Raw genomic sequence first — 13896 nt, forward strand, 5'->3', positions numbered from 1 at the left:
TGCTTTAGTCTTTACTTCTCTTTGAGAATAACATAGCTTTGGTCACGTAGCCTCCTTCATTTATTGTCCCAACAGAACAGTAGTGGCAATAGGGTTTGCATATTGAAGTAATCCCCATGCATTAAGATACTTCACACAAACAGCAAAAACAGCTGCAGAGCTTAAGGAAGACAAACCAACCCTTGGCAGCTGGAGAGAAGAGGAATTTGGAGAAGATCCCCTGTAAATCTGAACAGATCCAAGTCACACACAAATGATCTGTACTGACTCTGCATGACAACATCCCAATGGCACATAGGATCTGATATTTAAGCATGTGAATTTGCTGTTTAATCCACTGTAATGACAAATTACTTATGTGTATCTTAACAAAGACATGATAGGCATAAGGCTGTGCTGGGCATAAGCTTCCACATGTAGAGGAGCTAGACAGGCAATACTTCACCTGTATTGTCCAGATGCCCAGGAATGCTTGCAAAGAAGTAACAGCACACATAAAAATGACATCCTTGAAGAGGAAAGATGGCACAAACAGAAACTTAAGGTAAGAGAAATATTTATTTAAATTTGCACAATTACGAGCTTATACCGAACAAAGTCAATCAAGAAATAATAGTAAGTGCAGTAAAACAAGGAAATATTGATGACTTTTCCCATCAGAAAACATTAAGAAGCCATGCCTGTGCATCACGGGTTTTCTTTTTTGTTTGGATTTTTTTTTTTGGTTTTTTCTTGTTTTGTTTTTTGTTTTTTACAATAACTTTATCTTTTTTTTTTTTCAGCGCACATACTGTACATATCACATCTTAGCTGCTAGGTTCATTATTCCTGAAGGCTTCATCCTTTCACTCAAACATCTGCTAAGTTCTGCAGTAAGCAATCAAAGACATCTGTGCAGTTCCAAATATGATTAGGTAAATCTGCTGCATCTGGTCAAGCGTTGGACTCTCAAAGCTTCGGAAGACCCTGTAAGAACTCCTAGTTGATTTTAGATCTTGACATCATTATGTACAGCATTACAATGTGTCACTTTACACTAACCTAAATATTCTGCACAAGGATGCCAGACAGACAAATAGCCAGAAGATTTGGACCTAACCTCATACAAAGGTTTACACATCTGAGCTTGTCTTGAGTCCCATAAATTTCACTCTGATTCAGGTAACCGAGTTCATCACATATCTGCACTTCAGATAGACAAAACCAACCTAATTTTAGTTTTAATTTTGAACAATTTTTGGTCTAAAGGTCTATTTCTGTGAAGGAAAATTCTTTATCCAGAAACTGCTTGTGAGAGATAGCTGTTGAGTGTCACAGTTCCTGAAGGCACTGTGGATCCACTGAGCAACAGACATGGCCATTCTAAAGGATGAAAAAACAGAAAGAGGAATTAAAACAATTTGCATTTGTACAAAACAAGTAAATTTAACAAGTTCAGCTGTTTGCAAATACCCATCAGATTTGAACGTACAGACTTGTAAAACACAAAACATGCACAGACTTAGACCAGATTCACGACATTGTGCTCATGTCCTTATGTTGCCCAAAGGAACAGGCTATTATGATTCCTCTAATTGCTTGGCTTGTTGAGGTCTGTGTCCCAGAGCTACAACAGTCAAACTGAAAGAAGCTGGGATCAGTGGAGGGAATGCTCCCAACATAAAGGTATCGGGCATCTGCTCAAATACATAAAGCTGTTGAACAAGACAGGGCACTAGGGAGTTTTATTCAGATCAGGCAGAAGGGACTCTGGGTTTTATTTAGCCCTGAAAGCTTCAACTTTGTGCATCCTGGCTGTAACACCAGCAAACATTAATCCATGCACTTTTTCCTAATAGTCCAGACATTCTTATGAGGTTACTAAGGGCAATTAAGGGAACAGATTGCCTATGGACATCATTAAAACACTGGAGAAATAATTTCTGCATCTCTACTACTTATTTTCTTAAGTCTGATTCTTACAATGCAAATAAAAACTGAGTATTATTTATAAATTAGTCCAAATACATTAAACTGACTAAACTGACAGGACTTGTTAAAGACCAAGGTCTGAATAATTCAAGCATTTTCTTTCACTCCTTCTGTTACAGGAGGTTACAATCCTACTCTCCCCCTTCTTTACTTGTGATTAGAAATGTTTTTGTGGCTAAGTCTGCTTTAGCTGATACCCAGGTTTCTAAATTCTTTAAGGATTTGTGTAAACCTATTTTTGCTATTGCTTGTTTAGAGAGGCTTACACTAGAGTTTTGACCTTCCATGAGATGCTTTACAAGAGAAGAGGGGGGTGACACAGGATGAATGAGAAGGAGCACTATACAAACTGGGCACACCACTACCCTGATCCAGAGGGAGCGGGCTGCTTGCATGCAGAACTACAATATTAAAATGCTGGCAATATGAGCAGATAGTGTATTTCAAAATGAACATTGCTCTGTAAAGAGAATTGAGTAAGATTCGGCTTGTTTAGGGATGAAGTGGTACCTCTACTTTGTTAGGCAGAGTCACACCTGAGTCATTAAAACTATGGAGTTTGGCAGAGTATCTGTTTAATCCCCACTATGTTCACAAGGCAGCAATGGATTTGGTTAGTCTGTGTATGTGTTTGCACTGAATACCGATTAGTCAGCGCTTAAGGTTCAGTCTTTGCTTAAAACAAAAGGCCAGATGGGAGCAGCACTTAGGTGGCCACGATCAGAACTGATACATGCCTTCTGCATTGCCCCTGATTAGCAGTACAGCAAGAGCATATTTCCCACCACTGAGTCTCAAAGGTGCTTTAGGGAAGAACCACACAAAAAGATTGTTTTTACAGAGGGGGAACCAGATGCATAAGAACCGTAGCAACTTGCCTGAGCAAAAAGTCACTTCTAGCATTGGAGCTGGTGTATACCAGCAGCTACAGACCCCAGAAGTACAGGTTTCTGCCTGTAAGCCTGCTTCAACATCCTCTGGGCAGCAGATGGCTTTCTAACCATTAGCTAGTCTGTCAGACTACAGCATTTTCTTCTAACCACTGACCCATTCTGACATCAAGACAAATGCTGACACTTACTTGGTGCATATCACTGCCCTTGAGAAAGGACTCTGCCTCGACAGCAGCACCTGTTGCACTCAGTATTGCATCAGGCAAAGTGGAGGAAGGAAGTGATGCTTGACAAGCTTCTGCTGCCTGATCACACAGAATTCTCACAGAAGAAGGTGCTGAAGATAGACTATTTTTTATGAGCACCTTTTCAAAGTAGTTAATTGTACCATGTATTGGAGTCTGGGAAGCATCTTGCTTGGGAAAAACATAGAATGAAGTCCAAAATCAACTGTGAATTTCAGTAATAATTAAAGAACTCTGCATGAATCCTGCTATCTCTCTCTCCTTGGCTACTGTGTTAACACATATTGTCACTCTTCAGTACCGGATGGCAGGAAACACAATTCACTTTATGGTCTTATTTTGAATAGAAACACTTACGTTAAGCCCTTTTTCTTTTCATTCTCAAAAAGAGATGCCAGAGTTCACATTTGCACAGAGCTATTAATTTTTCTCCTCAGACAATAATTTCTTTGACTACAAAACCAGTAAATGTTCTAAACATGTTGATTAATTTTAAAGTACAAAAGCTATGTAACCATATAAGTAGTCCTTTTATTCTGAAAACAATTACTATTCTCAAAAAGCAATTCAAGCAGTTCCACTAACACTATAGTATCACACTGAACAAATTTCTTGGGTGAAGTCTAGGCTTACATAGCCATATTTGCATGTTTCCAAGATAGCATGGAGCTTGGAGCTCCATGTTTAAACTTGAATTCAGCTATCCTGGTGGAAAAGCAAAGTCTAGTACCGTGCCTACAGCACTCTGCAGTGTGGGCTGTTGTCCTGTTTCTGACCTGCTTGCACATCACACCATGCTTCTACCACATGCAAAAGTACAGTTAACTAAGCTGAACACTTTTACTGTCATCTCTGCTGCTTTAAAACAAGTGTAGACACCAACTGTTCACTGACTGGACTTAGTACATTAATATTTATGTGCCACAGAACAAGCTGGGAAGAAGCATCTCAGCTTCATCTTTATAACCTCTATTACCTTGCACTGGCAGAGGGTGCACTCTGTGCCATGCTTAATCCAAGAAGATCCAGTGAAGCGAATGACATTGGTTTCATCCAGACATGTTTTAGTGATGTCATTGCGAATGGTGTCTGCTTGGCAGGGGTCAGTGACACAGCGTGGGCAGCACTCATTCTCGGGGAGGACACTGAATTCACAGTCCACCTCTGGGCATGGCAAGGGCCAGCAGTCAACTTCTCCTTGCTGTTTTCAGAAAGAGCAAGATATTATTATTAGCTCTTATTTTGTTTCTCACCCATTCCTCTGAATCAGCACCATGTTTCCTAGCTGGCTATTTTTTCCCAACTGGTCCTGTTCAGAATTCAGCATAGAAAACACTGATATTCACTGACTGTGGGACACACAGCAGATCAGGTGTTTTTTAATGCATGCCATTCGGGAAGTATATTAGATTTAACTTATAAATACACTCTCCATCAAGCTGCAGCTGAAAATTCTCCATAAAAGTTATGCAATACAGGTTATGGGCCTGTCCTTGTGACACCCTACTTCTGCAAGTGACAGAAGTTGTAACATGACTCCACAAAAGTGCACCAAAATCTTCAGTTTCACCCAGTTCTTAACTCACAATTTCAACTGTTGGCTTGCCATAGAAAGCCCTCAAATTTATCTTTGCCATGGTTACAAATGTATTGACTGGATTAAGGGTGTCAAGCTACCAGCAGCCCAATGTAACAGGGAACACCAGCACAGTTGCAGTGAAAGGACCTCCAACCACTCACCATCCACTTAGGATATTATGCAGAATACCTGAAGTTCCAAACTTTATCACACCTTCTGCATGGTGGGTGTAGTACAGTCAGGGTAAGAAAAGGTCCGAGCAGAGATTTGTGTTAGGCCAGCATATCCTTAGGGGAAGTTACTGTATGCCTGAACACAAATCTAAAGATGTTTAATGAATCATATCAGTTACTAGAAGCTGGAATCGGCTTCCCTTCACTCTGGACAAGGGCCAATGTTGCAGATCTACTGGCCAAAGAAAAGACTTCACAGAAGTTATTAATGCACTTTTTTTTTTGGAGCAGGTCCATCTCTGATCCCCAACTTATTCAGCTCATTTGAGCACAGATTGAATAGTCTGGACTTAAGGGAGGGCAAAAAGCACAGCATTTGGTCCTAGGAAATCAGTTTATTCATGAAAAATGTATCTAAGACTTTGATGAGAATGAGGAGTTCACTATCTCCAGAGCAGAAGCTGAAAAAAAAATCACAGACACTTGTCATAGCTCCAAATTTCCTTCACTTGTTGCAGAAAGTATTGTGAAGTTAGTCTTTTAAAAAATTCTCATCTGGGTCAATTTTCTTCCTTTTGAATTGCATGATGGTAAGAATGAAAGTAATCTTTTAACCCAGTCACTGATCTTGATACTTCAATCTATTTTTTGCACTGATGGACAGTACAAGGAGTAGACAATACTTTGTCACCCCAAAAAATCCATGACCACTGAAAGAAAGCAGGCTTTTGCTACAGAAGTAGGATCTTGAAAAAAAAAGAAACATCTATTGATGTGATCTCATGATCTTTTGAAATCTGAAGTTGTAGGTTGGGTTTTTTTCATTTTTAAGACATTTAATAAAGCACATGGTAATCTATTTCATTGGATTTTAGCACTGAAAGCACAGTCTACAGAAATGAGTTTCTGGCTGTTACTCATGATACACTGACAAGCCAAAGCTGCTACATGGACTAGCCTTTATATTTTGAGATAATCTGTGATAAAAGCTAGTTGTTTTATCTTGGGATTTTCTCTGTCACAGAAACTTCCTGAGCAGCATTATGCAGAATAGTTTTTGCTTAGACTCCGAAATACATGCCTAGGAAAAAGATGACAAGCGTTAACAGATGTGTGTTTTTTTCAAATCTCATTTCACTGTTTTGAAAAATGCATAAAGTCTTATTATTTTTCTGTTACTCAAAATGTCTGAATGAATAAATAAGTTCTGGTTTACCAGCATCCTTAAAATTATCAGCTGTGATAATAAATACATATTTAGAATTTCCCTATAGAGCTTCATCAGTCTCTGAATAAGTGAACACGAGTGTTGCTGTGTAGGTGCCATATCCAAATGACCTCCATTCTGCTGAAACCACCTTCATGATTAAATAATTTCTATTGCGTCTATTGCATCAAAACACTTTTTTGACAGGAACTTGACAATACTGACAAAAATCCACGAAAACCCGATTTTGATTATACCGGTTCTTCAGGGGAAATTAGGTGGATGCTAATGCATGAAAATGAAACTATTCAGAGATCAGAATATCTCATACCGATTTTCCCTCCTGCCTCTGCTGCTGTAATCAGGAACCTTACCAGACAGCGGCACTGCTGACAGTTCTGTATCCAGGAATCACCACTGTTATAGGAAAGCTCCCCACTCTGATGTAAACATTGACTGCTGAGCCTCGGGTCACACTCAGGACAGCAAAAGAGGTCAACAGTGGGATTTTGGCAGTCACAGACCATTCGCCGGCACATCACATATCCATTCTGTTTTTAGAAGAGAGACATACAGCAGTGGCAGAAATTTGCACAACTACAGCCATATTCCAGCCAAAATTTTATTTTTTACCATGATTCCAAGCCATTTGCAGCTCACAAGTTTTCCACTACACAGTATCTTTGTCAAAATACAATTCAAACCAAGCCAGAAACCCCAATACACACTCAGTAACTACCATAAAGTTCCCCTATTTCTACATCCTTCATTCAACCAATTTCCAGGCAGCTCTCCCCTGAGGTGGTGAAACCCAAAGGTGTTCTTCCCAAGGGTTAGATTTTAATGGATTGCACTAAGTTTGTAATTCTCATATAGATGCTTGATGAATCTTGCTTTAAACTTCATTGAATATCCCAGTTTCATAGACTGGAGAGTGTCAAGGAAGACCAACCCCTCTGTTCTCTAATTATTCACGTAGGAAGATGATAGGTGATCTGAAACTAAACCATGTACGTGAGAGTCGAGCTGCTGAAATGTTCAGGATACCAGCAGCAGTGTTTTGGGCCTTCATTCCCCATCAGCATTTAGCTTGGGACCAAACTTCCCACAGCAAACATTTGAGAAAGTTAAACTGAATTATTCTGCAGACAGAGAAACTACTTCTATTTATAGCCATCTGCTAGATACTGGTCTCAGTCTCCGACCCCAGTAGATGTCTAGACAGTTTATTTGCATGAAAATGCTGTTACTCCCACCCAGAGACCACAGGTGGCATCTCTGCTAACAAAACAGTACTATCATCCTTCTCCCAGTACCATATAATAAACTTCCAACAAATGTTCTGCTCATGCAGGTTGGAGAGAGAAGCTATCTCCAATGTAATATAATGTAATATCTCTCCCATGCAATATATGATTTTATTTCTGTAGCTCCACACATGCACCTGAGAGGGCAGCTAACCAGGAATTTCACTTGAATCCTGACACTCTGCCCTTCATCCCTACCACCACCTTGCAGAAGCAGCTACTTCCATTTGTACTGACCTGGCAAGAGCAGACAGAGCATCTGTCATTCTCCAGCACCCAAATCTGACCATTGTGCTTGATTTTGCCTTCATGGATACAGTCTCCTGTGCAGTTCTTGCCATGGGGACATCGACAGTCATACCCACCATCCAAGTTAAAGCAAACAGTGTCATTGGCACAGCTATGCCTTCCAGTTCCACATTCATCAATGTCTGCAAAAACATGCCATGTAATGCTTTTAGACCACATTCAAGTAACAAAAATCTTCTTGTGGCAGTCAATATAAATGATTCCTGGCCATTAAGGCGTTCAGCTGAAAATTAATTTGTACTTCACCAGCATGGGGAGAAATAACTCAAAAATTCACAAAAAATATTTTACAAGTCACATCAGCTTTTTTAGGTCATGTTTTAACCTGATATTTTGAGTTTTGCTATACATATTTCTAAGTGAATGCTTTTGAGTACAGTAGATAGAATGAAGAAACCACAAGAAACATGAGAGCAAGAATAATTCTCAGCTCCCCTAAAGAGCCTTAGTTTGTGGCAACCATTCATGAGACATGTTCTGTGAAACAAGAGCAACTTCAGAATCTTGTTCTGAAAATATTTTGCTGGCTCTGTCTAGCACGTTTGAGTTCACTTGATGAGAATTTACTGTAAAAGGAGATGTCTGACCTGTAAGCTCATTTAAGCAAGCACATCATCTTTAAATTTCATCCTTTATTAGAATGTGAAAACTAGAATATTTTAAATATTGAAGTTGCAGTGTCAGCTATAGCCCTTGTGTCTAGAATAGAAAATAAAGAAGAAAAAATTCACATCTCCATTGAATAGAAATAAATTACTTCAAAACAGTTATATCTCAAAGAATTAAAAAGTATTTTAAAGGCCTACCTCATCAAGGTACATACAATTATATTGCAAAGGCAAGCTAGCAGCACACACTACCTTCTACCCAAATAGCCTTTATTTAGCTTTTTCAGCTGTTCAGATGGAAAAGAATTATCGTGGAAAGAAGCTTCAAAGGGGAATGAAGTAAATGGATATATGCAATAAAAAGTGGAAAACCGAGTAAAAGCTAGAACTATGGTGATTGTAAATATCGATATATTGAGTTCAACTCTAAATACAATTTCTCAACAGTATGGCCCAAGTTCTTGATTAAAGTTCATTAAAAAGTAATGTTGTTATAATTAAATGTCCACCAGAGGAGTGAGATAAAATCAGCAATATGGTCATGAATATATCTTTCACCACCAGCACAAAAACCTAATAAATAAAACACTCAGCTTTGGGTTCAACAATGGAAATGAAACCTCCAATCCATCTCAAGCACATTCAGTTTAAAGCAAAATAATTCAATTATCATTTCAATTCCAAGTGTGGCTGCGGTCAAAAACCCAAAAAAGTAAACAAGTTGCTAACATGAATATGAATTGGGATGAAAAAGAGCAAGGAAATTATTAGAATTCCATTGTACAAATCAGCAGCATTGTGTGTTTCTTTCAAATACTGTGTGCAATAACAGTGGCATCATCTTAATAAGAATTGCAAAATTGCTAGGGCTTATGGGAAGATTGAGGGAAATATCATTCGAGAAGAAATGAAAAAAATGGATTCCTCATCCTAAACTAACATCAGCAAGAAGGGATATAACCAAAAAAAAAAGAATACTCCAAATAAGACACGTTGAGAGCTTTTTTCTCCATATTGCCTAACACACAAGACAGGGGACAGTCAGTGGAATTGAAAGACAACAAATTCAAGCCTGATAAAAGGAAATAACTTTCCATACAATGCATAAACAAACTATGACACTCACTGCTACAGAATCCTAAGAGGCAAAAAACAATCGCATAGCCAAAAGTGTATAAAGTTAGCAAGAATATTCAATTTGAAATGCGAACAGATTTTGGGAGAGAGATTACATTTCATGCATTAGGGCCCATGGTAGGCTTATTTACATATCAGATAATCCAGAACAGGAGAATCATCTCAGATCTCTACATCTTCTACCTCACTGCCTTCTGAAGCACCTGGAGGCAGTCACTGTTGTAACAGGGCAGAGGATAACTGGGACCATGAACCAAATTCAGTGTGGCTGTTTGCATGGACCTGAACAGCTGAAACATCACAGGCACATCAGACAGGGAAACCCACCCCAACAGTCAGGATACATAACCAGTGGAACAGATGGCTCTGCAGAGGCTGTCCAGACTCTAAACTTGAAGGTTTGTAGAGGAGTAGCTAACAGGAGTGGTTTGAGTGACTCCAGTTTGGGCAGAGCAGAGGGATGGAAGAGCTGCTCTCTCCTTCCTACATTTTCTCTTAAATCAAACCTGAAAGTAATAGAATCTGGCAATTTAAAATTAAGGTATAGCTGGTTTTAAATTATGCAACAACAAGAACAGACACAAATTGTGTTTAAATGTAATGATTTGGGTTAACAGCAGGATTCTCTTTATTAACAAAGTAACTTTTAATAAATTACTTTTTGAAACTTGTATTCATTTGTTTAGAACATTCTTTTGTACAAAAACTTTTACACAGCTGTTATAAATTAATAATGTCACTTCTCAGCAACCTGGACGCTTATGAGAAGGCAGACATAATTAATGAGATAACTGGACAAAGTTCAGCTGTCATGTAAATAAGAAAGGTTTCCTTTAAACAACAAATGTTGATCCTATAAACATTGACTCTGCATTCGGCACATATATACAAGCCTATTTCACAATTTTCCCATGAGAAAGAGGCTTCTGAGGTTTATTTTTCAACACAGTCCCAGTAACTGAAAATAATGGAGGTTTCATCATTGACTCTGGTATTGAGCCGAGCTTATTTGGCATTAAAAACTTCTGGAAATTCCCAACCTTGTTTTTTTCAGTTGTTTGATTCATGAAAATAAATGTTCTGGATAGGGCAATTTAAATATCCCTAGTCACAGCAGGAACTATTTACATTTTGATTCTAACCTAATCAGAAACAGCAGTGTGTTTATGATGCAGCAAGAGAAACACCAGCTTTTCATGCATGGAACTCTCATCTGCATTATTCATCCACATCAAACTTCAGGCATTATCAGCAAAGAACTTGCACACCAATCATCCATACCAAGCAAAACTTCGTCTGTTTTTTTTTTTACTTTAGACTTTTAATCGATGGTGCATTATGTTACAGAAATTGTGTTTACAGACATAACCAGCTATGGACAAGGGACACTGGGCCCTGCATCTTTTGTGTTTGAAAGGGAAGATGGTAGGATTACAGGTTGCATACTCCAGTATATACAGCCACAAAGCCATTTTATTGCTGCTCCCATATAGTTAACAAAACACACAAATAAACAACCCGCACCCCCTCCCAAATAAAACAAAACAAAAAACCCCCAAAAGAGCCCCCCACAAACCACACAAAAACAAATAGTTCACTTCAGGCTATTTACAACACACTGCTTAAGAACCAAGCAGCTTGAATATTATGACATTAGAACATTATTGCCAAAAGACTTGGAAGTTTGCCTCAATAAAAAAAAACAGAAATGAAATGTAACTAGTTATCTAGTGCTAAACTGAGAATTAGCTCTTATTTATCTAACCTACATGAAAAATTACTGCAGCTTTGATCTGTCACATTTTTAAGGATTTTGCTTTTCTTACCATCATCTCTAGGTACAACTGAATGTTGCAATAACAAAGGAATACCATGGGAGAAGAAGTAGTGATACATGCTACAGAAAATGAGGAGTTAATTTTATCACAAATAATTTCCCACCTACACTAGAAAAATACCCAACTAAAGCCATACAATAGGGTGACAGTAGTCAGAATGACTAAACTCCATTTGCAGTATTTGCAAGACTGCAGAGACAAAAAACTCCATAAAAACGGGAAGTTCAATTGCTCCAGGTTGTGACCCAAAGTTGTATTTAAGAGATTTTAAAAGAGGTAGTCAAAGAAACCTAGAGGGACAAAGCACCATTTCACTTGGCCCTGAGCACCAAGCAGCCTCTGATTCAGAATGTCTCTACAGAGCAACTACCCTGCATTGGTGACCAACAGTGACCACAAGTTCAATATCCTTGAAGGAATTTAAAAGGCTGCAAAAAAACCCCCTCTGTGGTAGTGCTTAGATTCAAAGAGGCTATTACATCAAAATGATGGAGATTTAAATATGAACTAAAACTAGCAACCAAAAGGATAACATTTTCAGATAGAAAGAGGATTGTTTAAAGATACCATATCACAGATTCATATTCAAAGTATACTATGCTAATTAAAAATATTTTTTAAAGGGATAGATTTAATATACTCTTAATATTTTTATTCATGACCTTCCTTGCTCAATACATGCTCTTACAAGAACTATGTGCCATGGAAGAAAAGTGGTCATTGACTCACAGATTAAAAATAATTATATTCATCAATAAATAATAATAATAATTAATTATTTATCCCTGTAACGAAAGGGATAAAAGGGGATAATTATTGTGAAATAAAGGGCAGTAAAAAATGGTCAGGTTGTCACAATGGAGAGCTGTCCCACTGAAGTTCTGCAAGAATCTGTGACAGAATGTGTGCTGCCCAATAACTTAGTCACCTGGAGAAATGGATGAACAGTGTGATGACAAGGCTGTTGATAACAAAGTATAAAACCCAGATATTAAAAGTGAAATATAGAAGCATTTTGTGATGTTGACTGAGCAAACAATAATACGTCAGATGAGATTCATTTGAAAAGTGCATGGGGAAGTAGCCATTGAAAAATCAAATCAGTCTTTTGGATGTATTCTGGAAAAAGATCTTGGAACTACTATGGATAGCTCTAAGAAAGAAAGCTGAATTGTACAGACGAAAACCTCACAAATGGCAGATGCAAAAAATCACAATGAACTCACAAGGAAGATAAACAAGGCACAGTTAGAAAACAAAAGAATTGTGCACACCTTGCTAGGAAGTGACAAAAGGCTCAGAGACCCACTGATATAGCTGATGGAAAGTTGCAGCTATCTGTCCTCTGATGAACTATCCAGACTTACATGCAGGAGATTATCACAAAGCCCTGAAGGGTCTGCCTGAGACCAGAATCATTCTGATATTGGTTAGACTCTCATTTTTGTAAAGAAAAGATGAACATTTGTATCACTGAGAAATATTGGCAGAGATGGTTTGGGAGGGTAGACAGTTCCTTTGCTCTGAAGGAATGGAAGTTTCTCACTTACCTTTGCTCTGAGGAATAGCATTAGCTCAGCAAGGTGAAAGTACCAGGATACCTGAATACTTTTTGCTTAAGGCAAAAAAGGAAAGAGTGCATTTGCTAGGGAGCCCAGGCTCATCTGAGCAGAAAGTTTTATTTCTGTTATTTTCTGTCCTGAGTAAATCTCTTGACTGGTGTAACTATTCTTCAAAGAGCAAGTGAATTGTGACTAATTTATTTGTGAGCTCATGTAAGCCACCTGTGAGAGTGCTTACCAGATGTGGAAGATGAAGAGCTGAGACTTCAGATGTTGGTAACATCAGCTTGACAGAAATGTTGTCTCCCTATACAGTGAATGTGTTCAAATTGCTGTCTTATAAAATAACAGTGGTCAAGTTTCTGTTTTATCAGTCCTTTTATAAAAGACGAGAAACTCTGAAAATTTTGTATTCTTCCCACACTTCAGAATATTTAAATATTAATGTGTCTCCATATCTGCCTTCTGTTTGGTGATGCTTAAGTTGGGTTCCCAAATTCAGTATTGAAAGCTTAATGCCTATAGCTCTACTTGGGACAGATAGATGGAAAAAAGAAAGAAGTCACTTTATTTGCTGACCTTTAATGATCATGAATAAAAGCAAAAGGATTTTGATGGGAGTTTTGTGAGTGCTACTAAGGTTTCCAGCTGAAAAGTAGTGATTTCGTATTTCCTGTTTCCCTTAAGTGCTATCAAAAACAAAGCTTCTGAGAAACCTAAGTGTAGGACTCCAAACTGACAGCGGTTTTTCAACTGCAAGAAATTTCATATACTAGTTACAATACTGAATGTACTGTGAGATAAACTGAGATACCCTGACAGCCAGCAATTCCTCTACCTTCCAGACCCAGAGCAATGGATGCTGGAGTGACTGTTTTGGACTTTGCTCAGTCAGGAAAGCTGGGGAGCATACTGAGGCTTGTAATATGCCTCCATCCCTCACTATCCTGAATTGTTGAAAACAGTGCTCAAGTAGAGCTTCAGTCTCTGTGCTGTCAGGCAGGCTGCTCTGTCACACACAGAAGAAGGTGATTCTAATTCTGGAGGCAGGTTGGCAGAAGAAAAAT

At 38.4% G+C, this 13896-nt stretch overlaps 1 protein-coding gene across 2 annotated transcripts in view; it reads right to left on the minus strand.

Moving 5' to 3' along the window:
* Positions 1–539: 539 nt before the first annotated feature.
* The window catches only part of NELL2 (neural EGFL like 2), a 141599-nt gene continuing 128242 nt past the window's right edge, over positions 540–13896 (minus strand). For both annotated transcript variants that reach the window (XM_068997901.1, XM_068997892.1), the window contains 4 exons: positions 7613–7806; positions 6443–6619; positions 4086–4310; positions 540–1362 (listed from right to left, as the gene is read on the minus strand). In XM_068997901.1, coding sequence (XP_068854002.1) covers positions 1312–1362; positions 4086–4310; positions 6443–6619; positions 7613–7806 — 647 coding nt within the window. In that variant the 3' untranslated portion in view covers positions 540–1311. The remainder of the gene's footprint in view (positions 1363–4085; positions 4311–6442; positions 6620–7612; positions 7807–13896) is intronic.

The sequence above is a fragment of the Aphelocoma coerulescens genome, chromosome 1A (assembly GCF_041296385.1).
Source record: "Aphelocoma coerulescens isolate FSJ_1873_10779 chromosome 1A, UR_Acoe_1.0, whole genome shotgun sequence".
Taxonomy (NCBI): domain Eukaryota; kingdom Metazoa; phylum Chordata; class Aves; order Passeriformes; family Corvidae; genus Aphelocoma; species Aphelocoma coerulescens.